The sequence below is a fragment of the Galleria mellonella genome, unplaced genomic scaffold, assembly GCF_026898425.1.
Source record: "Galleria mellonella isolate WM207_F2 unplaced genomic scaffold, CSIRO_AGI_GalMel_v1 utg270, whole genome shotgun sequence".
Lineage (NCBI taxonomy): Eukaryota > Metazoa > Arthropoda > Insecta > Lepidoptera > Pyralidae > Galleria > Galleria mellonella.
Genome location: NW_026442062.1, coordinates 3,790,038 through 3,814,064, shown reverse-complemented (window position 1 = coordinate 3,814,064; position 24,027 = coordinate 3,790,038). Strand labels below are relative to the sequence as shown.

Here is a 24,027-nt window from a genome sequence, read left to right as displayed (position 1 = left end):
ATAGATAAAACTGGATATTATTTTTTAATTAAATTGATTTACTTTATGACATAGGTGAATAAGTTACAAAGTTTAGATTTAGATATAAATAGATTTCATCTCAACCTGAGGCATACAACTTTTGTTGCACGTAGGCATATAACTTAAGAGCCTTCTCATTTACCGCCTCTTTTTATGAAATTCAAAACAAGTTTTATAACAAAATATTCTTAAATTCATAATATAATTAAAAAAGAAAATTTTAAAATAAATATCTTCATTATCGTTAATTGACCACTGCTGAACATATGCTTATCTCTATTGGAAAGGTTTGCCAGTAGTTTGCCAGGCTTGGCAGGTAGGTTAAAAAACGCAGTTAGGTTTTGGTGATGTCTAAAAAGGGACTCTGCTACCCATCCCTTGATCATTAAGTTCTTTTAGTTGCTTCTTACGACCATACGAAAGGAACAGAAGAGGTGGTTCAATCTTTTGCGGGACCACACAGCAAATGTATATATTTTCCTTATTTATCATCTCCTACTGGTGCCCAGCCAGCGTATATCGATAGCACAGACAGGGTTACCATTCCATTATTAACCATTAAAAAAATCATATGTATATACTTAGGTATAATTAAAACCCTAAATAGGGTAGGAAGACTTCTTACTACCCTATTTAGGATACGTTGTAGTGAACGTAACTCGACATGTCCATATTTTGCCGAACACATTAGAATCCAACGAGACACGGGAAGAGCCTACCACCGTCACTTTAATTAATTTGGTTTGTAATCGATATTTCCATCAATTAAAAATTTTAAATAAATGATAGCATGAATAGGTTTATAAGAGATGGTAATTAACACAATAACATTTACGTAGTTACGTAGAGATGACTCAGGTAAATTATCATAATTTACTTAAATGATTTCGCTAATTCCGTCTCTTATAAACCATGAATTATACACGCGAAAGTCTAAAAGTTAAGGTAGCATATGTGTGCATTAGTCAGTCTGAGGTTCGATCTCGTTCGGGCCTGTTTGGGAATCGAACTTTGCTAAATTAATCTATGATCTAGATATTGTATATTACATCTTAAGATGTTCATTGTTCAATTCTCACACGCTATTTGAGTAATATATTGTTCGTGTAACCGCCGATGTTTGATACTCTACATAATTTTATTTTAAAGATGAACATAGAAATTTGGTCTAATTCTATCTTGAACTTGTAATACTTACATACATTTACTTTTTGCTCTTGAACAAATTTGAGAAAGATAATTAGTTTTTTTTTTTTTTATATATATGTTACGCAATATTTTAATTACCTAATTCTAAACTGAATCTCATAACTTGATAACTCTTTCTACATTCTGTGTTTCGTATTAATTTTAGGAATGAAACGAACGGCATTCAGACATATTTAGTACGTTTTTTCTTTCTCTACGTTTATATTTTTTTTTTCTCATAAAAACTTCATTGACGTGAGTATGGAAAAAAATTGACTCGATTTTAAAATGTCTATCTATAAACTAACAGGAAATATTTTTTAAAAATTTTATATGTACATTCTTTAAAATCCCAGATAATTATATAAGTTTCATTCTGTTCCAATACATATAAAATTACTTCTAATTTTAAAAGTAGTTTAATTTTTTTTTAATTTACCCAATAATAAGTAAATTTTTTTAATATACTGATATGGCAAATAAGTATACTTCCTATGATAAACGTCTATAATACCAAGGACATTACTTGTGCGTTACCGAACTTGGAAAACCTCTTTACCTTTTTTTTTTGAAGATTTCTATGCTGCAGTCTCTTGGGAAAGCGTAGCCAGGAAGATTATTTCATAATCTTAACGTTCGATTCTTCAGATCCACCCATCTACACAGTTTTATTTATTTTTTTCAAAATATCCTTTCAAACATTTGACGATGTATAATTTCATACATATTATTTTTTATTGTAAGTCACACACATAAATAAAACAAAGGATAACTTGAAACTATTTTATGTCAACATCAAGTTATAAAGTAGAGTCTTCATCGAGCTACATATATTTACAGCGTTGAGCGGCAACTTAGCAGAACGAGGCCTATTTCTGAATAAGTCATTTGTTAACAGCCGATCATATATTATTTTTTGGTATCAATTCACTAGGTATATTTAAGATTTAAATAAGGTATTAAGGTTAATGATGTTTCAGATTTTTTTTTAATTGTAGTTTTCATTTTAATTGTAATAAAAGTGGGATAAATATTTCATATCTCTATCGTTTTTAAATTTCATAAGAAATTCGGTAGGTACTATAAAGAGAAAATAATCCTATTAATATTATAAATGCGAAAGTTCGTAACTATGAGTGGATGTTTATTATTTTTTCACACAAAATCTACTGGACATATTTTAATACAATTTGGTACACTGGTAAGTTATATCCTAAATTAGCACATAGGATACTTCACATACTGAGTCATGCGGATAAAGCCGTGGGATATAGCTACTAATTTTATACCTTATTATAGGAATCCATATTAAATTTAAGATGTTTTAATATAATTTAATCTTTTTTTTAAATTCAGAAATAGGCCTTTCAATAAAAGTTTCGATTAGGTAAGTACTTGATTTTTATATAAATTTTTACAATTATTATAAGTTTTACAAAATACTTACAAAAATATAAAAACTAAATATGGTAAGCTTTGAACGTAATAAAAAATAAAACATTTCACAATGGTAGTAAAAACAGTAGGTAATATGTTGCTGATTTTCTATTATAAGTAGGTACCTAATCGGATATAAGAAATATAATCAAAATACATTTTTAAATAAATAAATTAAATAGGTAACAGATTTTGCTATTGTAACTGAGTATGTTTATTAAAAATACAATTTCGTTGATCTAATTTTTAATTTCTAATCTACATAAATTATATTGGATAATAATATTTTGGCACAATAGTTCAGTACTTAAATGAAAAATTAATAATACTAAACTACTTATACGCAGAAATATTTACACACACATGTACAGTTTTTACTTAAATTATATTTACAAAAATTACAAAATTAAATTACAGTGGAAATGTAAAATAATTAAATATTAATACGAGGAAATATTTTCGAATAACGCCAGTAGACCGAAAATTCCCATTTGTCTATTGACTGTTATTATTAGATTACTGCTATGTATCTGTCAAAACACATATACGTAGTATACGTACCTAGTCACGTGTCAGAAATATAAAATAAATACTGACATAAAAAACAATTATGGATTCTTTTTTTTAAGTTTATAGGTCTTTAGACTTGGTAATTACTCCTAATTCGGACAATATTGTAGCTAGTAATGTAATTAAAAAGATTAAATATAGATGGATAAACCAACAAATTAAAATCATAAAACTCGTGATTTTATTTTATTCTGTCGTATATTGTGGAGATTAAAATAAATTGTATTGCATATTCTTAAGGTGCTATGACTACCAAAATCATATTATATTTATTTTTACAATTGCCAGTCATACGGGAAGACCATCTTGCACCATCTTAGCCCTCTTAAGATGTAACATTCTTTCATATTACTCTCTTTCTTTGATGAGCTGAAAGACTTTCTTATAGAAAAAAAAAACAACCTTATACTCCTTCCTTATAATTTAGTTATCACAATCGATTCATAATTTCATGTCAAATTAATTGCACTATTTTTAGACTGTCGATAACATGCAGAGAATTAGAACTAAGAAGTTAGGTCGTATTATTTGCAGGCATCTAGATGTTTAAAAGTAATAATCTAAATATTCAAAAATATATTAAATCAAATACGATATTTGAATGATAATTTTTTAACCAGGATAAATTCAAACTTGAACAATCAAAACAACTTAATATACGGATATTTTTCAAATTAGTTCTTGTTGATCTTCCTACATACTACCCCTATGACGGCTCACGGACCACCATGTCAAATATCAAAATGATGCAAACAATGGTTGTAATTTGTAATATAGTTGCAATTTGTCAGCTATTAAAATTGTTGTTCGTTTTCCATAACCAACTGCTGGACCGTAAACCGAAATTACATATAATCACAAGTTTTCACAAGGTCAAGTTCAAGGTCAATTGGAAACACCACAGTTACTGTCACTCTCCTTATCGACCCGGGTGTCACCAGGCCGCTGCCATAATCACGTGTGCGAGTGTCCCAGACTCCCATGCGTGTGATGGTGGTTTGCAGCTAAATGGTGAAAGTAAGGCGCGTAAGGCCCGGGGCCAGTGAACGGATATGGAACCCCATGGGAGTACAACAGGCCTCCAGGGTAAGGCCCAGATGGAAAGCCCCCGGCTGGAGGTGGAGGCACCGTCGGACTATTAACGTCCATCCCCGGATTTTGCTTTTTCCATTTTGTTCGGCGATTTTGGAACCAGATTTTGACCTGTACGAAGAGAAATTACAATAAATATATGATATGATTATAAAGAACTTATTTCAATAAATGTTATTACAATATTGTTTCAATAAAATTATAAAATAAATATTTATTTCGCTCGCGAATACTATTAATAACTTAATATAAAGAATGAAGTTACAAGCTAGTTCAATAAAATAATTTTATTGTTATGACTAAAAAGAAAAATCAATTTAGATTTACTCAGCATCAATGATTCCAGACCACAAAACTTGACGAGAGGTTGCGACATTAATTTCTTATATAGAAAGAACAATATAAAAGTTACAAGGGTTTCTGAAACCTTAACGTACCTGTGTTTCTGTCAAACTTAAACTCAGTGCCAGATTCAGTCTCTCGCATACTGATAAATACCTCGTTGTCTTAAACTTATTCTCTAAAGACACTAGTTGTTCATATGTGAACGCTGTTCTTGCCCTTCTGGGTTTCGTTCCTCCCTTGGAGTCTCTCGAGGAGCTACTCTTGCCTTTCTTAGAACTGGAACTAGTTGGACTTTTAGGATCGCCGTTCTCGTCAAGGTCCGATTGTGTAAGGATATCGTCGTCCATGTTGGATGTTTGGTCATCGGTTTCCACGTCATCAGCTTCAAGGTCTGAGTGTTGGAGATGATCCTTAACTGGAACAAAAAGAATACGTTTAATGAATTGGAAGGAATCGAAGTCTTCTTTATGTAAGTTAGTAATATATGTATTATAATATATATATATATATATATATATATATATATATATATATATATATATATATATATATATATATATATATATATATATATATATATATAATTATTTATAAAAATTAAAGTACTGAATCGATTTTGATAAAATTTCTGAATACAACCGAATTGAGAACCTCTTGTTTTTTAAATCAGTTGCAAATAGTAGTAAAATAATAATAGACAAAATGTTTAGTTTCAAACAATATTATGTAAAAGATTGTCCTGCAGTTTCTATGATACTTATAATTGAAAATACTAAGAAAAACATATAATAAGTATCTTGGCGTTTTGGAGTAATTAAATTACTGAATAAAATAAACATTTATTTATACAATTTGGACACAAAATATCATAACAAACCAAATTTAAATATCCTTTATAAATTTTATATTTATTGAGGATATTTAAAGATTTAATATTTTTATGAAAATCAGTATGTAGTAAATTTACATATCTACTTAAAAATAAATAAATATGTATATTCGTTTGTGAATAGATATATTACCTAAATACTATTACTTATAATCTGATAGAAACTGTAAACAAGCATTTAAAAACTCCTACGAGCGCTTAATAAATTATGATATTTTATAGTTTCCTCATAATGCAATTTTCATAAAATTTTTCATGTTTCCACAAATGATATAATAGATGTTTCCGTTTCCTTCGGCGCTGCGAGGGTTACCAATGCAAAATGATTTTAAAACCGCTATTAATTTTTAATGTGACAACATCGCTAACATATTGTCACAGTCCGGAAACATTAAAACATAATTTATGATAGTTTTGCGTTTAGTAAAATTAGTGAAATGCAGATTTTAATGGCAGACAGGATGTGTAAATATTAGCGAAAATTGGCTCAGTGTTTATGTCATTAGAATTTAGTTTAAATATAAAACGGTTATCGATGAGAGACAAAATGGCTAAGATCAAGACAACAGGAGAACTTTTGACGTAAATATGAACGAAATATCGACGAAATTTGATTTCGAAATTTACTAAAGCATTTTAATAACATCACACTGTATGTTGTGATGTAAAACCCGACAAGTGTGAGTAAAACTCGTTTGAGGGGGTTCCGTATATTGATTATCTAATATATTAAAAGCAAATTGGTTTTTTTCATTTATATTCATAAATATTGAGAAATTAAAATATTGTACCTCTAGAACCCCTTCTGATTACGACGCCCATTGGAATCGCCTAACCACGCCCTTGTCTTTCTTTTATATGTCCAGTACTGACTAACATCAAAATTTTGAAAAATTTTGTAAACACATTAATGTACGTAATTTCTGTGTGCTCCCAGCATAGAATAGGTCACCCCTTCCTTTTCCATGGGTGTCATAAGAGGCGTCTAAGGGAAGGCGAGTTAAAACGTCTCTAAAGTCCAACTGCGGATGCTAATCCGCCTGCCAAGCGTGGCAGTTACTGGCAAAACACAGCTAAAGGCTGATATGATGATGATGATGAATCTAAGTATGTATTTATGTAATTGTATGTAAAATTTCACATCGTAAAATTCAAATTGTTATACAGGAGAGGCTTGTAAAAGAGCTAATGGTAGAAGGTTAGTTGTCCACATCGCACCGCACGAATTAACGCGATAAAATTACGAGCAGATGTTCTTGATGACAGATATATTAAGAGTGGATATGCGAGAACCGTTTCTTAAATTAAATATGTCTTCAAGGTCGGGTGTCCATTTAAAGCGATACTACCAGCATACATATCTTGGCGATATCGATATATCTTATGGTTGTAGGTAATTTACTGGTGGCAGATTTTATTGTACAATAACATTAAGTACAATAACAGTGGACACAAGAAAGTCTACATCTTGATCCTTAAGATTGCCAAAACAAGACATTAGTTAAAAATATATATATTCTATTATTACCTATTTAACTGTGATATCCTTGATATATGCGATATTTAGTGACATTTTTTTCATCAGATGTAATATCTTCTTGTTTGTGACTGTATAGCATAAAAAATGTTTTTTATATATAAGTTATAGGTTCTATTTTTTTACGTTTGTTACCATAAAACTTTGTCAATTATAAATCGATTTGAATAACTTTTTTTTTCTAAAAGAGTAATCTTAAAAGATTGTCCTCATAGAAATTTTATCAAAATCTCTTCAGTAGTTTAGTTTTTAAATCAAAATAAATTATTTTGCCATGACTAAAGTCGGTGTTTTTTTCGTGAAACAAAATCTTAAATTATCATTAATAGCTATATAATAGGTCAAGATGTTAGGTAAATACATTTAATGCATACACATGTATATTTAAAACGTTGATAAAAATGTGTTGTCGCTTTATTTTAGAAAATCATAGAATATATTATAAGGTAGAACAGCCTGAAATACTAAAAAAAAAATATCATGAATACTCTTTCGATATATGTAATTCAGTTGTATCAGAGAGGTATCATACATTCGTGATTCGAACTTTAAATTTTTTATACTAGTATACCTAATACTGCATATAAAATTCGATATATCAATGTACGAATTGCGAATAATATTTCATACTGGAACACATAGACATTAGTACGAGTAATTTAAAATAAATAAACTGCACATTGTACTCTAATGGAATCGTTTGACCGTCGGTCGGTATACTATTGGCACATACAGCGGCGAGCATGTTAATCAACTGAACGCCGTTTGGACAAATTATTCGCCTAAAAATACCATGAATAGTTTTTATAATGATATATAAATAAAATGTTAAATACTCGTATATATATTTTATAATCAGAAACAATTCAACAACCGTAATTTTTATTTATTTAAATTATTCTCAACCCGTAATGTATATACCCATTGAAAAATACTTAGATTATAAAGTAGTAGGTACGTCATGCTGGGTTTATGGATGGATAAATTTTAAAATGTTATTTATAAAATTATTATTATGTAAAATATATGGCTTACTACACCTTTTGGAAAACTGTAGGTGAAACGAATACATATTGTTTAATTTTATATCAAAGATATTGTCTATGCGACTGTATCTGTATTTTAGATAAACTATTTTCCAATTTCCCCTTTCTTTCTCTTCATTTCTCCACTACACATTCTACCTACCGCCTATATAATGGACAATGTTCTAAGGAATTGCTCGACTCTACATACCTAAATGATGGAAGAAAGAAGAACTTTTCTTCTACACTCAGATTTAGAAATGAAATCTTAGCCAAGACTTTTCCAAAAGATTATATTAATTTAATACAGGTAATAAGTTTCTTCGTGGTCAGCAACATATTGCACAAGTCCATCGGCTACAGTGCAGTAATCAATCTTAACCGGAATTCATGTTTTTTTTTTGTCATCATAGTGGTATGGAAAATAGTTAAAAGTACAAAATAATGTTATTTGAAAAAAACACAAAGTTACAATCACTAGATAAAATGGGCCCTATACTAGGCGAACCTGTAACGTGGGCACTAAAAATGAAATAGTGGTCGGGTGTTAATATAAAAGTAAACGAATATAAAATTGTCATAATAATCATTTGCAGATTAAACAATCCGGAACATTTGTAACATTAGTGAAATCAATAATTATGTATAAATATACAAGCAATCAGACTGTAGACGAAAAAATACTTCGTTATCATTTTTCGTCTATAATAAGACATTACTAAATATATGTGCCCTAAGAGAAGCAAATCTAGATAGATACAATTTATCCATATAAAAGTCTAGTATTTCACGATAGCGAGGTGTGAACAAATACGTGGCGAGGATTTGCAGGTATTTGGGGTGTATGTAGTACGTACGCCGACGGTAAGCCAGGCTTTACCCACCCCACACCTAAAGTCTACTCAATGTAACATGTATTTTTATATAACCTACATGTATTAAGCAATGTTATATTATAGACTATATTGTGTGAATATTTCTGCACCTACAATTGTGAGAAATTAAAGTAACTTCGAAAATAATAATAATCAGCCAATAAAAACATAAAATGAATGAAATTCTTTTTTTTTTATTTATATATTGTTGTTAATCGCCTTATAAGAGCTTACAAAAATTAATAATTTATAGTATGATCTACCATTTACTGATGGAAAAGTTTAGACTTATAAAACTAGGTTTTTTTTTTTAAATCCGGAAATAACATACAACCAAAAACTGTCATAGAAATAATCTGTTTATATTTGTTGTCATGATTTATGTTTTTTGTCATGTATCGCTCGAGTTTTAGAAGGATGCCTGATAACTTAAGCAATAATAGTATCTAGAAACAATTTACAGTTTTTATACATTTCAATTAATTATCACTTTATCAGATCAATCACATACCCCCAAAGGTCAAAACCGCACTCTTGCAGCGTAATATTCCCTTCTAAGTAGGTAGGCACACATTCCCCCAAATCCAGCGAGGAAAGGCACTTGTAATTGAGAGGGCTTTATTAATTACAAACTTGGACCGCAACCCCCTTTCCCCATCCACCCTCGACGCTCATTGTCGAGCAATTACCATCTTTGAGCTCTGTTTACTAAGGTTAAAAATCCCTGAAGCTTCCACCATTAACCCAAATTCAACCTTATCTTTTGGGCGTAAGCGTTCTTAACAAAGGACTAGCTTTGCTAACGAGTTTTATGCGATTTTCATCTTAAGCTTCTTAGTGATAAAGCTCTTTTTTATTGTGCGGCATGAGTTCCCAAACAAGAGCCATCAATTTGTTAAATGAAGAAAATGGTGGAGTGTAATTTGGAGAGGAGTTTTGCTTCGGTGATTTTGCGAATGTCGCCCATGTTAGCAGTTATGTTAAACGATATTGCAGGCGTTTTAGTTAATTTGCTAGTGATATGGCGCTATCGATCTTTGCGACTCGGTTTGTTAGATGCTTTCTCGTTGGTGTAGCGTAAAATTGGAAATTATGGAATAGGTATAAAATGAGGAGATCAATTTGCACCGCGTTTTTTTTGCAGAACCGATTTGTGCTTGGATATTTATATCTTGATAATAATCAGTAGGTGTCTAATTAATAACAGTTCATCTACATCACCTAGGTATACTCTAATTTTCTGGTTACAGAAGGTTTATCATACGGCCAGTAAAAGCGAATGGCATGTACCAGCAAGTGGCAGGTAATCAGCTCTTATATACGTCAACGTTACTATAAATATATACTAATCGGTACCCGCGACCTCGCCCGCATGACCGACTTATAAATTTGTCTAGAATATTTTCTTCTCGATCTGAAATAGTACGATTATAGCAAAATTCACAATGCTAGTCCTTGTGAGGTTTGTTATAATCGTATTAATTACCGATTAGGTGCCAAGACGTAAGAAACGAACAAAGTAACTCTGTATTAACTGCGATGCTCAAGGTACTTCTCTCGAGTTACTCCTATAGAATATGTATCTTCATCTCAACTCAGAAGCGAAAGAGGTTTGTTTGAATCGAAGCATTTGGCGTTCCATTGTTTCTGCCTACCCTAATGGAAGACAGGCGTGATAGATATGTATGTATCTCAACCGTTATCTACCTTACTTCTGAACATAGATATATTGATAGATTAGAAGCTATTCAACGATGCTTCCTTAGTAATTTAAGTCCAAAGCTTGACATGAGACGTAAGCTACCTACATACGAGTATAAAATAATAAAATCTACAATTTTTTTTGATATTTCTACATTAAAATCTAGACGTTCAATTCAAGACTTGACACCGCTATGTAAAATTATTAACTCAAAGTAGGATGCTATCGATCTCTTAAGCTATGTTTCGTTTAAAACAGGAGGCAATAAGAGAATACTAAAATTATTTCATGTACCTTATTGTAATAACAATGTAACTTTTAATGATCCTCTATTCCGCATGTACAGACTGTGTTATAATTGTAACGAATTGGGCATTTTTGCTCACAGTTTAAATTCTTTTCTTAAAATAGTAAAAGAAGTGTCTGAATTTAATTTAATATACCTATAATTGTTCTTATATTCTATTGTTATCGTACTCGTATATAATATTGAAACTAGTATAAGCTAACGCTGTCCATAGCAATTAATGATGTACAATTTTAAAACAATTACTTAGTTATAAAGCTTATTATAGTCAATGTAATGTGAATTGTATTACTGTTGCTGTGCATAAATAAATAAATAGACCTGCCCCATAGATCGCTAGAAATTCGATATTATATCGATAGAAATTCCTTATTAAAAATAATAATAAAAAGAAATATGAATAAAATGCATTGTGTGTGTCGATTATATTCGCCTCCATTTAATATTATATTCTAAATAAATAACAGATACCATTAGATGAGGAGTAGTCAGAGGCCACTTTCTGTCACAGTAGACTGTTAAAAGCTAATATGATGGTGATTTATTCTTTATTGTCGATATAAAATCGATATAAGATAAGGGACGGTCCTTAGCAAGCAGATGCAGGTGCATCTACCGACGTCTTATACTCGTATTATGATCCTGATAAAATATTTATAAGTGTATAAATTTTTAATATGTTAGTTACTTAAGTAGAAATAGTACTTATAGGCATTAAATAGGTAATTATAAAAAGGTCTAGTAGCAGCAGAAAGTGTAGGTGTTTATTATTGTAAAAGTAAAGTTGCACTTGAAAGTGCACAAAAATTAATAAACTAAAAAAAAAATTAAAAATCTATTCTAATAAAGTAGCCACTATTTTATCAGGAAAAGCATAGAAAATTAACACAAACTAACAAGTGTTAAAAAAAATCTAGTAAAGGAAAATGCAGTATTGACATCAGAATTAATTTACCTGTAATAGTACCAATTATGATTTTATTTTCCTTAATATTTTGAACATTAATAAAAAAATAAGGGACCAAGAATTTACTGGCCTCAATTATTTTAGATAATTTGTATTCACACCAAAACAACTTTGGGCTGTTTTCACGTAATTCCATTGCCTTAATTAAAAAGTCAGCGAGCGCAATGCTGCCAACATTAAAGCCCTCGTTAACACGGTGTTTGCGACACTTCCTCCGGAAGGCTGGCTTTACGTAATATCCTGACAAACTTGAATGAAGAAGGGTTGAAAATTTATAGCTTTCAAAATGTTATTTCGAAATTTACTCGTTATTTTCTAATATTACTACTCTTAATAATAATCATAAGAAGTAATTATACCTATTACTTTATTATTTTTAAACTAAAAAAAAAACTTTAATGACTCCTATATATTGGTACGTATGCAATTATCTCTAAACTAGACAAATGTAGGTATTATATGTATAATTAACGTTTTTTTTATTATTTGAAAATTTTAAAGTAATTAACAATGCACAGAAAACAATATCTACCAATATAATTGATAGGATTTATTCAAATTACAAAATTAAGTGCTACGATAAAATAAATAATTTCTTTAGAAGAAAATATTAAAGGCAGCAAAAAAATTTTAGGTAGAGGAATATTTGCAAATTATGATATATTTAGATACCTGAAACTAAAATTTATAAATAGTGTTTATTTTAATTCAATGTATACATGAGTACAAAACCTAACTTTGTACCAGCATCATAAAATTGTTCAAGCAGCAAAAATGTCTGTTGGACGCGTCGGGCCGGACTTAAAGGGCCGAAAAATAAGCCAATCCTGCCCCTAAACGGCGCCAAAATTTATGTCCTACGCTTGACCCTCGCAACGCCTTATTCACCTTTTATTTTTATTTGAGTGAGCAAGGAACAAATCTTAGCGCAAAAGGGATAATAAAATAATCGTTAGATTCGTTTAGACGACTCTAATTTCATGGATTGGTGCGCAAAGGGACGCAGCGAGTGTAGGGTTGACTCTATCCTGCTTCTTCCTGTAATGTCCATTATTGTCGTCTCTGTCTGGCGCCGACCAATCACCAGCAGTGAGTTGCAAAACTTGCACTACGTATTCTTATTTTCAGGGGTTGCGGGTTTGTTAAAATACTCTGTAAGCTAGATTGGACTATGGGTAGGGCTAAAAAAACCGAATGAATTTACATTCTTTAATGATAATAAAAGTTTAAATGTTTTCTTTTAACACTATTATTATGTTAAAAAAATTGTTGAAGTAATTTACCTAAACGGCGCTAATATGAAAAATTCAAACATTGTAGAACTATGACCTAGAATTATGCCCTGAACTAGACCAGACCAAAATGAATATTCTTAATATTATAAATATTAACAATATATAAAAGTTTTAGCATAAATTCTCCCCGTGTTATTGGATTGCGTGCAACAGACCGTAATCGATGGACACTTTGCATTATTTACAGCATTGGCGCGAAACGGGTTAGGGTCACTGATCGAGATCCGATCATATTATGGGAAGATATCATCTTAATCGGAATTTAGAGATTTAACTATATACCAAGTGTTATTAAAAACCTCTGATGCAAAAAAGAAGGGTTCCGCAATGGAATATTGTACACATTTGTACTATTATTACATTTCAGATGTAGATAATAAATATATAAATAGATAGTAAATCGATTAAAAATTTTCCTAATCGTTAATTTTTGAATTTGAAATTGAAACTTATCTGATAATAAAAATATACATTATAAATTAAGTAAAATGTTGGCATTTTCAATTAATGTCTATACTTGGATATGTAGTAAAGATAAGCTCCATTACAAATCATGCTCGATTTATCTTGTTCTTTCAAAAATATTCGTAAAAATATTTTGTATCGTTGTCTTATTCAATTTAACCTTATAATATAAATTTTTCCCACATATTTAGTACTAATTGTACATACTAGTAACCCGCTTCATGCATACATAGATAAAAAGTTGGTCTGTTTTTGGCAAAACATTTAAATGGAGACACTATCTATAAAATCTAAGATGCAGACAAATAAGTTATTAACATCTTTGAGTGGGGGGAAGGGGTTGTTAGTAATGGGAAGGTTAGCCCCCATTGCTATCAATATACCCTATCAGGTCGACTTCCACGCGGTTCCCTCTGGAAACTATCATAACTAATTTATAGTTGAATTCGTCACGATGGGCTAACTGACATGCCTTTTCATTCTCACCAATCATCCCCCATTGGTGCCTCGCGAGTGTATCGGTAGCGCAGGTGAAGTTACAATTTCATTACAATCTATTAAAAAAAAAAAATCTTTGGGTAACTTACATTGCATAGATTGTTACTCTGTAGGATTGACGTGTAAAATATAGAAATATAAAAAATTTCATTGCTTATTTTTTCTACCAGAAAAACATAAAAAATGAAGAGTACATAAAAGTAGTTTGATTTCCAATACAATTATAAAAATCGATTCGGTATTAGTAAATATTAAGTAAACGATAAATAGTCAAGGCTAGTACTTGAAAATTATAGGCAAATGTAAAAACTTTTAAATAAAGAATAAAGTTGATATCACACTAGAAAACATGGTCCTTTAGACAGCGCCCTATGTTTCTTTTCCTTATCTATATATAAATATAGATCAAAGGATAACATACATCTGAACCTATATTTTATTGCATAAAATTATGAATTTTGAAATAGGCAGAGATCTATGTAGAGCATAGATATACAGAGTGAAATTTATATTATTACTTTTCTTTTAAGAAACAGTTTTGCAATTAAAATTGACATTTACCATAGAAACATAAATATAAAACAACGAAAATATTTCCGATACAAGCTTTACAACTGGACGCGCGTGTATATATAGTATGGGTGGCTTAAATTTTTTGTCTTTTTAGACTCGTGTTCTTTTGGGAATATTATGCGATTTCATTGGTAGTATAAAGAGATACTAGTGATTTCGATTCCTCTCTGTATATATAAACAAAGCGGCTGCTTGAATAAATCAATACGTGGAGTAGTCCACAGCTGCGACTATCCGCGGCGACGGACGAATGGCTTCCGCGCGTGTCGTACAACCGGCCGGCACGGTCGCGCGCGTAAATGTGTCAACGGTGGATATGTGATGTTGTCGCAAGTGGTCACAAACTCGAAAGGCAATGTCATTTTTGACGTCATACGCATCACAGAATACCTCACATTCTGCATTTTCGTCAAATGCAACAATTCGACTAACAAATTTACGAGAAAAAAACGCAACTGTAAAATTTCTCAAGTTTTTTATAGTTTATTGTAGCCATATTAATTTTATACGATCGTTATATATCTGTGGTACATTAAATGAGACTAATCTTACTATACAAAATACAAAGTATTTATAATGTAATCTATCACAATATCCACCAAGTTGTTCGAATGTACCTAAGCATATCCGGTATCCGGATCTACGGAGAGGTGCACAAGTCTTGACTTGTCATATCTTCATAATTTGATGAATAATCACATTGATTGTCCAGCTCAACTGAAAAAAATTGAATACAATGTACCTTCTAGAGTGCTATGGAATCCTTACAATCTATTTAAAAATGTAGTTTGCAGAAAAAATTTGGGTCGCGAATCGTCCACATGACGCGTCTCTCTAATGATATTATAAAAACCAAGCCTGAACTTGATATGCTCTATGTTCATGATTAAATTAATAAGTTTATGTACCTCGCTATTATATTTTATTTATTTATAATTAAGTTTAAATTTATTAATAACTTAATCATAATTTTCATCATTTGTTTTATATATTTATATATAAAACAAATGATGAAAATCTATTTTAATATTTCTCAAACACAAAGCGTACTGTGGTTGCCTCTAAATGTAAGAACTGTTATATCTAATCCACTAGTGTATTGTATTGAAATCTTATATTGGTGATCCTATAAATAAATAATTCTATATCTACTTGGTATACCTACTAGTGAATTTTGGCGCTTGATAGGATTTACATTTGTTCTTATCCATTCACCCAATTAATTCAGACAGACATAATATCTGATATAGACAAGTACACTGACTGATTTTTACCCGAACTTGGCTAGTTTTTAAAACAAGAATTTGTTTGACAAACGTAATTTAAAACACATAATTTTATCAGAATTTTTTTAATATTCCACGAGAACTAGAACAAGTTGAAAGCGAATAGCAGTGACGAACAACAGGTTGAGAAGAGAACAGACACTGAAAAATAAAAAAAATCGCATTATAACCTCTACATATTAAGGAATTTTATCGATTATGGATAAAAATTATCTCGTATAACTATATATGTGTTATGGAAAAAAATCTAATATTGTAACAATTTTAACGGACTAAAATATTTGTACAATACTTCTAGCAAAAAATTTACAATGAGAAAGTACAAATTAAATGCATTCTCGATTTTAACAATTTTATATGAAGATTAACTGCATCTTTTACATGCGATCTCAATTTTTATCTATTCAACATGCAGTCTTGGTCAATAGCGTAAACGATGACTGACGAATAGCTTCCGCGCGTACTATAGAACAACCTTCATTGTACAGTCACACACGTCAATATGTCAACAGCCATTCATTAGAATATAAGAAGAGCTACGTAGATATTTTTTATTCATTTATTTCTTATCAGTAAGTAGATATCAATAAACAAACGTATTAGGTAATATCCTTTATTAAATTTCTTTATCTCATCCATACATTTTCATATATGTGGCAACAATCTCAAACCCAATAGCATAGTTTCCTATTTGCTCGACAGTACTGTAATAATATTAAATAGGTATCTATTTTGAATGCAATTATAAACACTAATCACTATATTAAAATCTTAATAAAAATTATTAAAGCATTTTATTGCCTTGATTAATTGTAAAATAAACCACACGTCACCCGCATCATATTATACATTAAACCATTAGAGTTTTTTTAACCGGTAGCTAATAACCAATAGACATTATTGAGTTATTTCAAAGTTGATTGTGTACGTGATACATTTATAGTCAAACAAAATCGTTTTTGCCGTCGCCTAAACAAAATATTAGCTAATTTTCATCTCTGCTACTTTGATATTAAGATTCATTCAAAACACATATAGTTCACTATTTTCTACTGCTTTATTTGACAACGACGCGAAGACTCTATTAGATACGTGATGAAAAGTAAACGGTTAGCTTTTTTTTTACTGTCGGTATTAGAAACTATTTTAAAAGGTTCGTTTATTGATATTGAAAGTCAATTGACATGTCAAGTCCGGCTTTTGACGTTTTCCGTTACTTTCAAATTAGTTTACTGAAAGACGTATACAAACTGTACGTATATGCACTTGAACTTACAAATTTATGAAAATAACTGTACATGACCGGAACCACCATATCTCAAACCACATTATCAAACCAGATTATCGAATTTTTAAGTAATTAGATTATTTGTAAATTTTAAATTTGTGGTTGGATTGCACAAATCTTTACAGCAAATTTTTAAGCAAGGTTTTATATATTAATTAACAATTAAGTGATATATAGGAACACCAATAGACAAAAGTAATTTTCATTGTAAAGTAAATCAAAGCATATTTGTTTGTGATTTTTTACATACATATTTTCCAAACACGTACCCCGTTTCTTGAATATGGTCCTCATCAAAGCATGGCGTGTCAATTTAATTATAAATTAAATCTCCGTTGATTCGTTTATAGTATATAGCCATAATGAATCTTTTTACTCTAGAAGACAATGGTAGAGTTGTCTTCTACTACTTTGGATTATTTAGATATTTATACATTCACCGCCTACAATTCTAGCAAAAAAAAAACCGTACCGTAATTACCGTAGTTACTGTAATTTTCTCAAACATGCTCGAAAATGTGAACAATTTTGACAATCTTCTTCGAGATAAATCAAAAATTGTATGAAAATCCATATCTGTCCATATCCATATATATATATATATATATATATATATATATATATATATATATATATATATATATATATATATATATATATATATATTGCTGGCCGCTGCAGTAATGTACTATTACAAACTATCAATTTTTATAACAATTGAATCAATGTATTGTATCATGTTTTATTTATTTACTTTGTTAGTAGATTTTAAATTTTAATTCAATTACATATGAATATGTTATATTTATTTATTTCTAATTTACTAATTTATTTTATTTTTAAACTTATTGTAGATTTTCATATAAAAATATTTTCAATTGTATTATATTACGTTAATTATATTATGTTTATATTATTACAACAAGTATTTATTTTATAATATTATTCTTAAACCTTCAACTAACTGCAACGTATAATTGTAATTTATGTAATTTTGTGAATTCTATTCCTGACAAAGAGAGAATTAAATCCATATCTATATAAAAAACTGAAGTAATTGTTCAATTAAAAAACAGGCCGTTATTCATTTTGCTGACATGAAAGTGAACGGTATAAATTGTGAAAACTTTTTATATAGTTTTATTCAGACATATAGTTCAGAATCGTGATAACATCGCTCTAATGCAAGCTTACTTTACATTATTGATTTTTGACAAACCGTTAAGAATAACGGTAGTTAAAAATATGCCTGTCTATTGCGGGCATATTTTTGCGGGATTCAATAATATCCACTATTTATTTTTCATCAATTAATATTTTCATATAAAAACGATACTCGTTTAGGTAAAGTATTAAAAAGGTAAAATCAATTTTTAACCCATTTCAAAAAGGAAGTTCTCAATTGCGTTGTATTTTTTTATATTTATTACCTCGTAACTCCTATCTGTGATTCGCAACATCTTTGTTACCTATCTGAAATATCGATTGAGTCAATAGAAGGCAAATTTTTCAACCATTTAATAAATTTAAATCTATAATTGAATACCAATTATATTCAATTATGGCTATTTATTAAATTCTCAATATTTATTCACTAAGTTCCTTTATTAAGTTATACCTATCAATGAGCATCTTAGAAATATACTATAAAAGCTAGGACACCTGTAAGAGGTAATATTGTAGATATAATTACTCATATTACAATAATAGTTTCATATTCATATTTTTTAACCTCCTCATTTCTTTTTTCTATTGATTTGGAAATTTTTAATATGATAAAATAAAAAATATTACATACACATATATAAAATTTTAATTAAAAAAAATACACACACAAAAAATGGCATAATATGCTACGGTGCTCTTTGCTACGGAAGTTGTTGAAATTGTCTAATTTCTGACAATACTAACATATACCTATCAGTATTGATTATTAAATTAATTACTTAAACATTAATTAAACTAATAACACTCGGAACTACATATATAAAAAGAAAAGTTTTTTGTTTATTTGTAATGAATAAACTCAAAAACTACAATACTCAAACAATTTTCTTTCCAGAATATAAAAAAAAATTTCGAAAATCCGTGCGAAGTCGGGCCGGATAACTAGTAAATAATAAACTTCGATAAGGTTTTTATTATTTTTAGTAAAATGTTTGTATTCATATTAAGGTATTTTAAATATTATAATTAATATAATATACAAAAATATACCTACTTAATAGTTTAAATTAATTTATATAATTAAATTTATTTATAAGGTAAGTACTAAAAATATTATTTACAATATTTACAATAATTTTTCTTCACCCTATCTTTCTTTAGGCGAATGATATTTTAATTATTTTGAGCTTTGTAAAGAATAGATGGCGTACCGAACAGAATAGCGGTAAAACATAATAATAATTACAAAATATAATCAGTATAACCAATAAAAGTAGCATATATCTTAATATCTGTGTATTTTTAAAATTTCACTCAAATTGTTTCAGTCGTTTAGGGACAATGGTATAACAAAAATCCTTACACATTTATAATATTTATTAAGATTGTCCGGTCCCGTGTTAACGCTAAATGAATAGATAGGTATCTATTATAATACTTGGTATCCTTAGTAATATTGTGTTTGTGTTAAAATGTGTTTGTTTGTTTGTTACTTTATAGCATGTATACCATATGTTATTTATTACCTTATACTTCATATAAATATTATTTGTTTTTTTTATATCTTAACGGCTTAACTAATCATAGAAAAGAAGTATTACGCGGTATTACGGTTACGCGGACAAAGTCGCTAGCAAAAGTTGCTATAAAATATTGTTTAATTGTGTTGAATAATTATACGGATAAGTAAGTAATACAAGTGTTTTATAACTTATAAAGATAATTGCTACAATTATTTAAGATATTTTTTTAAAATTAACTAAACAAAAGATTAATTTTTGTACGATTCTTTCTGATGAATGGATAAATACATACATAAAAATTCTTTCATCTGCGATATTATTAGCGAGTAACTATATTTGATTTGAAAAACAAAACCTTGCGAAGCCGAAGTGAGTCACTAGTGCGGTATATTTTTGAAATGTTTTATAATATTTGTGGGCCTTACTGCATAGATTAATCTTATTATCTTACTTTAATAAAAAAAAAAATGTAACTAAGCGATGTCTTTACATGGAAGATATTTAATAAAAATTGACATGAGGGGTCTGAATAAGAGCAACAAAAGCCAATACAATAAATTTTAGAAATTATGTCTGTTTATCTGTATGTGCGTCTATATGTTTGTTCCATCATTACGCAAAAGCAACTGGACCAAATTGGATATAGTTTTAATGGTGTATTTTTAAGTTAAACCTTAAAAACTGGTGTAAGTATGTTTTATCTCGATACACCACCTACACTACCTATTTCATTGGTTTTTTTTCTAATTCTGAAATCCACACGTACAAAATAGTGGCACTAGTAGTTAAACTACTATTTAATATAAATCTCATCATCATCCGTGGTTTATTTTGGAAAATACGAGTTGTATTCTCGCCTTAGTTCGAGACTAGATTTGGACATATAATAATTATCTCTTAATCAGGCCCCATGTGCACTGGCATTAAAACATTTTCAAATATGGTGTGTTCTTAATTTTTACCTGTACAATGTATACCTAAGATCTATTTCTTGAAAAATATTAAAATTAAGACAAAAAAGTGGTCGTATTATGCACTATGCCTGTTAAGGAGCTCTCTGTCGTTTTATAATTTGTTTTCATTATCCCTATTTTTAATCAATGATTAAATTAATTATTTTTACGCTACTAGAATAATGTTATTTTTCTTAAAAAAAAACGGAAAATGTTATTTTTGTTAAAAAAAAACGTAGAATGTTATTTTTGTTATAAAAAAAACCTAATAATTTACAATTATATTTTTATTTCAAGACCATCTCTTGTATAATGGTAACAGTGTCCATACCATACTACCGCCAGATGGGTATAGGGCATATAATGACTACTTTCTTTGAAAAATTATTTAACCCAATAGGTATGAATTGTTTAGTAAAAAATATTTAGCTTCATACGAAAGATACAAATATTGGTAATTAAATAAAGGTTTTATGAAATAAAACAAAAAAACAAAGATCAAACTCCAATTACCTAGGTGGTCGATAAATCGTACTATGCCTGATTAAGGGTTATACTCGTAGGTATTACATACATTTAATAGGGCTACCAAGCAACTTCCAAATAGAGTAGATTCTCAATTCGCCTATAGGTACTTTTCTTGTTTATCTTTCTTACGCAATTACCGCGCTAAGTTTGAACCGATTTTATGCATTAATAATAATAATTTATTTACGATTGAAAAAACCTACTTGTTTTATGCAAATTAATCTGCTTTTTATGTCAACTCTGTTACAATATCATTGTGCCATTCCTACCATAATAGACGCCAGTGAGGAGAAGTATGTTTACTTAACTTTTTAAAAAAGTTTCTTTTATAATAATCGCATTTATACTCTTCAACATTCAAATATCCTATAATTGTATGACCTAATAAGATTTAATGTAGAACAAATGTAAGTGAAACTATTGTTAGGTATATAAATATATAATAGGTTTATTTTTATAATGTTTTAAAGTAATTAGGTACTTCATTTATATACATTTATTACCTACTTTATTTTAATAATAAAATTGGTGTCTCCTTATATAATAAAATGGAAAATTAACAAATCTCTACATTAATTTAAAAATTGTTCTTTAGTTTATGTACATACACTGTGTATTGACTATATTTATATCTATTCGTTGCAAAATTAATAATATCTTTACTATTTATAGATCGAGACTCGACTATTTTGTCATTTTAAAAAATTAGGTTAAGTTGATAAATAAAGTGTATTGAGTATAGCTGTGTGGTCGCGGCATAGAATAGGCTACCCCTACGACATTTACGGGAACGGATTCCCGTGAATGTCGTAAGAAGTGACTAAAAAAATTTACTGGATAGATATTAGCATCCCTCTTAAACCATCACTAATACCTAACTGTGGTTGCCAAACTGCCTGCCAAGCGTAGTAACTACTGGCGTAGCGTAGCGTAGTAACTAAGAAAGATTCTTCTTTTGGGGGAGGCCTATGACAGTAGACAGCTGATATAATGATGATGATTGTATATGGCTGTTTCTTTATTTACTAATCGAATAAAATCGTTAATTTTTTGTTAACAGAATCATATTTAATTAATCGGAATTAGGTGAAATATTTTTAAACTTAATTATAAAACGTCTTTACATAGTAGGTTTCTAGTAGATAGTTATATTACAAACATATTTTAATGTTTTAAGGCTTTTAGATTTTAAGGCATCTACCTAATTATATCAACCTTAAAAGCTATTTCCTACAAGTATTTAAACTTACCGGAATCACTATCATCCCTATCATAATGCGGTCTCCAATATTGTTCGTCATAGCGCAGAGGCACTTCGGACCTGCCAGTGAACTTATTCGGGTCCAATATATTCTCCACAGAAAATGCTATCGCCGCTCGCTCAGATGGCCTCGTCAATCCTAATCTTCTTGTTAAATCTACGGGAGCAGCCTCCTCGACTCCTACCACGTCTACTTCCCCGTTGGCCTCGGCTTCGGCCTCAGTCTCGGCCTCGGCGTCGTCACGACGGTCCTCGGATCCTCGCGCCATCGCAAGCATCGTCATATCAAGGCCTATTTTATGAGAGTTACGTTAAAAACATCAGAGTTCTTTGCTTACATAATAATAATAAAATTTAAGTTCAGCAATATTTCAGTGGCATTCGAAAAGTTTCATATTTTGTAATTATATCACTATAATGCACTGCACTGTGTTATTTTTCTTTAATATATTGGTCTTAATTTATTTATTGTAATGGTAACAATTCATACATGAACACAGGTAATCAGTCCGCGTTTTCAGTCGTTCGACAGTTCGCACTGTAATCCGTGGTGTCACACGTCTGTCTCTACCCAACAGTCGAGCATAACAACCCGGTATCAACTGGAACGGGTTCACAGAAACAGGCGGGCTAGAAAGGGAGGGGACGCCCCCAAAGTGGGGGCCGAAAGTGGAATCTCGTCAGCCGATTGGCGGCGGGAAACGAGGCGTGCCTTGGGTGGAGAAACGTAATCGAGCAATAAGGTTTAAACAATTTCGTTTAATACGTTGAATTATGTAAGAGAGTGGCGGGCAAGTAATCGCGCACAAGCGATAACGCCATTTGCGCTACTTCGTTACGTATTAATGGGGCAGGAAATTGACTTATGAATATTAGAGATCGCGGCTAGCTGAAGATCGAGCTAAAGCGGCCCCCGGCGGCCGCGCTGGGTTATTTTCCTAGTTAAGCGTCGGAACAATGATATTTATTGAGTTTTGAACTTAATGGGTTTCAGGCCACGGCCGCGAGCGATTCAAGCCATTAACGTGTTTGTGTTGCCTGCCGTTTCTGTGCGGGCTCTACATTAAATTTTTACCTTCTAAAATGTATGGAAAATACTTTGTTTTTTAAATGTAAGAAGATAATTTTGCAAATAAAAAAAATACATCTAAATGTATATTTTATATATTACAGATTCCTATCACATGTGTGTATCATAATGCAATATCAACTGTTTGCCATAATAGAAGTTTTAG

General features: G+C 30.0%; 1 protein-coding gene across 1 annotated transcript; it reads right to left on the bottom strand.

Annotated features, from left to right (window-relative positions):
- Nucleotides 1–2,028: 2,028 nt before the first annotated feature.
- LOC113514428 (homeobox protein slou) lies at nt 2,029–23,382 on the bottom strand. Its single transcript, XM_052895343.1, has 3 exons — nt 22,782–23,382; nt 4,746–5,068; nt 2,029–4,419 (listed from the first exon to the last, which is right to left on the bottom strand). Exons 1-3 carry the CDS (start codon nt 23,074–23,076, stop codon nt 4,171–4,173), a joined length of 867 nt encoding a protein of 288 aa, XP_052751303.1. The 5' UTR covers nt 23,077–23,382; the 3' UTR covers nt 2,029–4,170.
- Nucleotides 23,383–24,027: the final 645 nt, after the last annotated feature.

Coding starts and splice junctions, on each gene's coding strand:
- LOC113514428 (XM_052895343.1), bottom strand. CDS start 23,076: ATGACGATGCTTGCGATGGCGCGAGGATCCGAGGACCGTCGTGACGAC. Junction 5,069..22,781: donor TAGGGATGATAGTGATTCCG/GTAAGTTTAAAT, acceptor TTTTTGTTCCAG/TTAAGGATCATCTCCAACAC. Junction 4,420..4,745: donor TAAGTTTGACAGAAACACAG/GTACGTTAAGGT, acceptor CTCTTCGTACAG/GTCAAAATCTGGTTCCAAAA.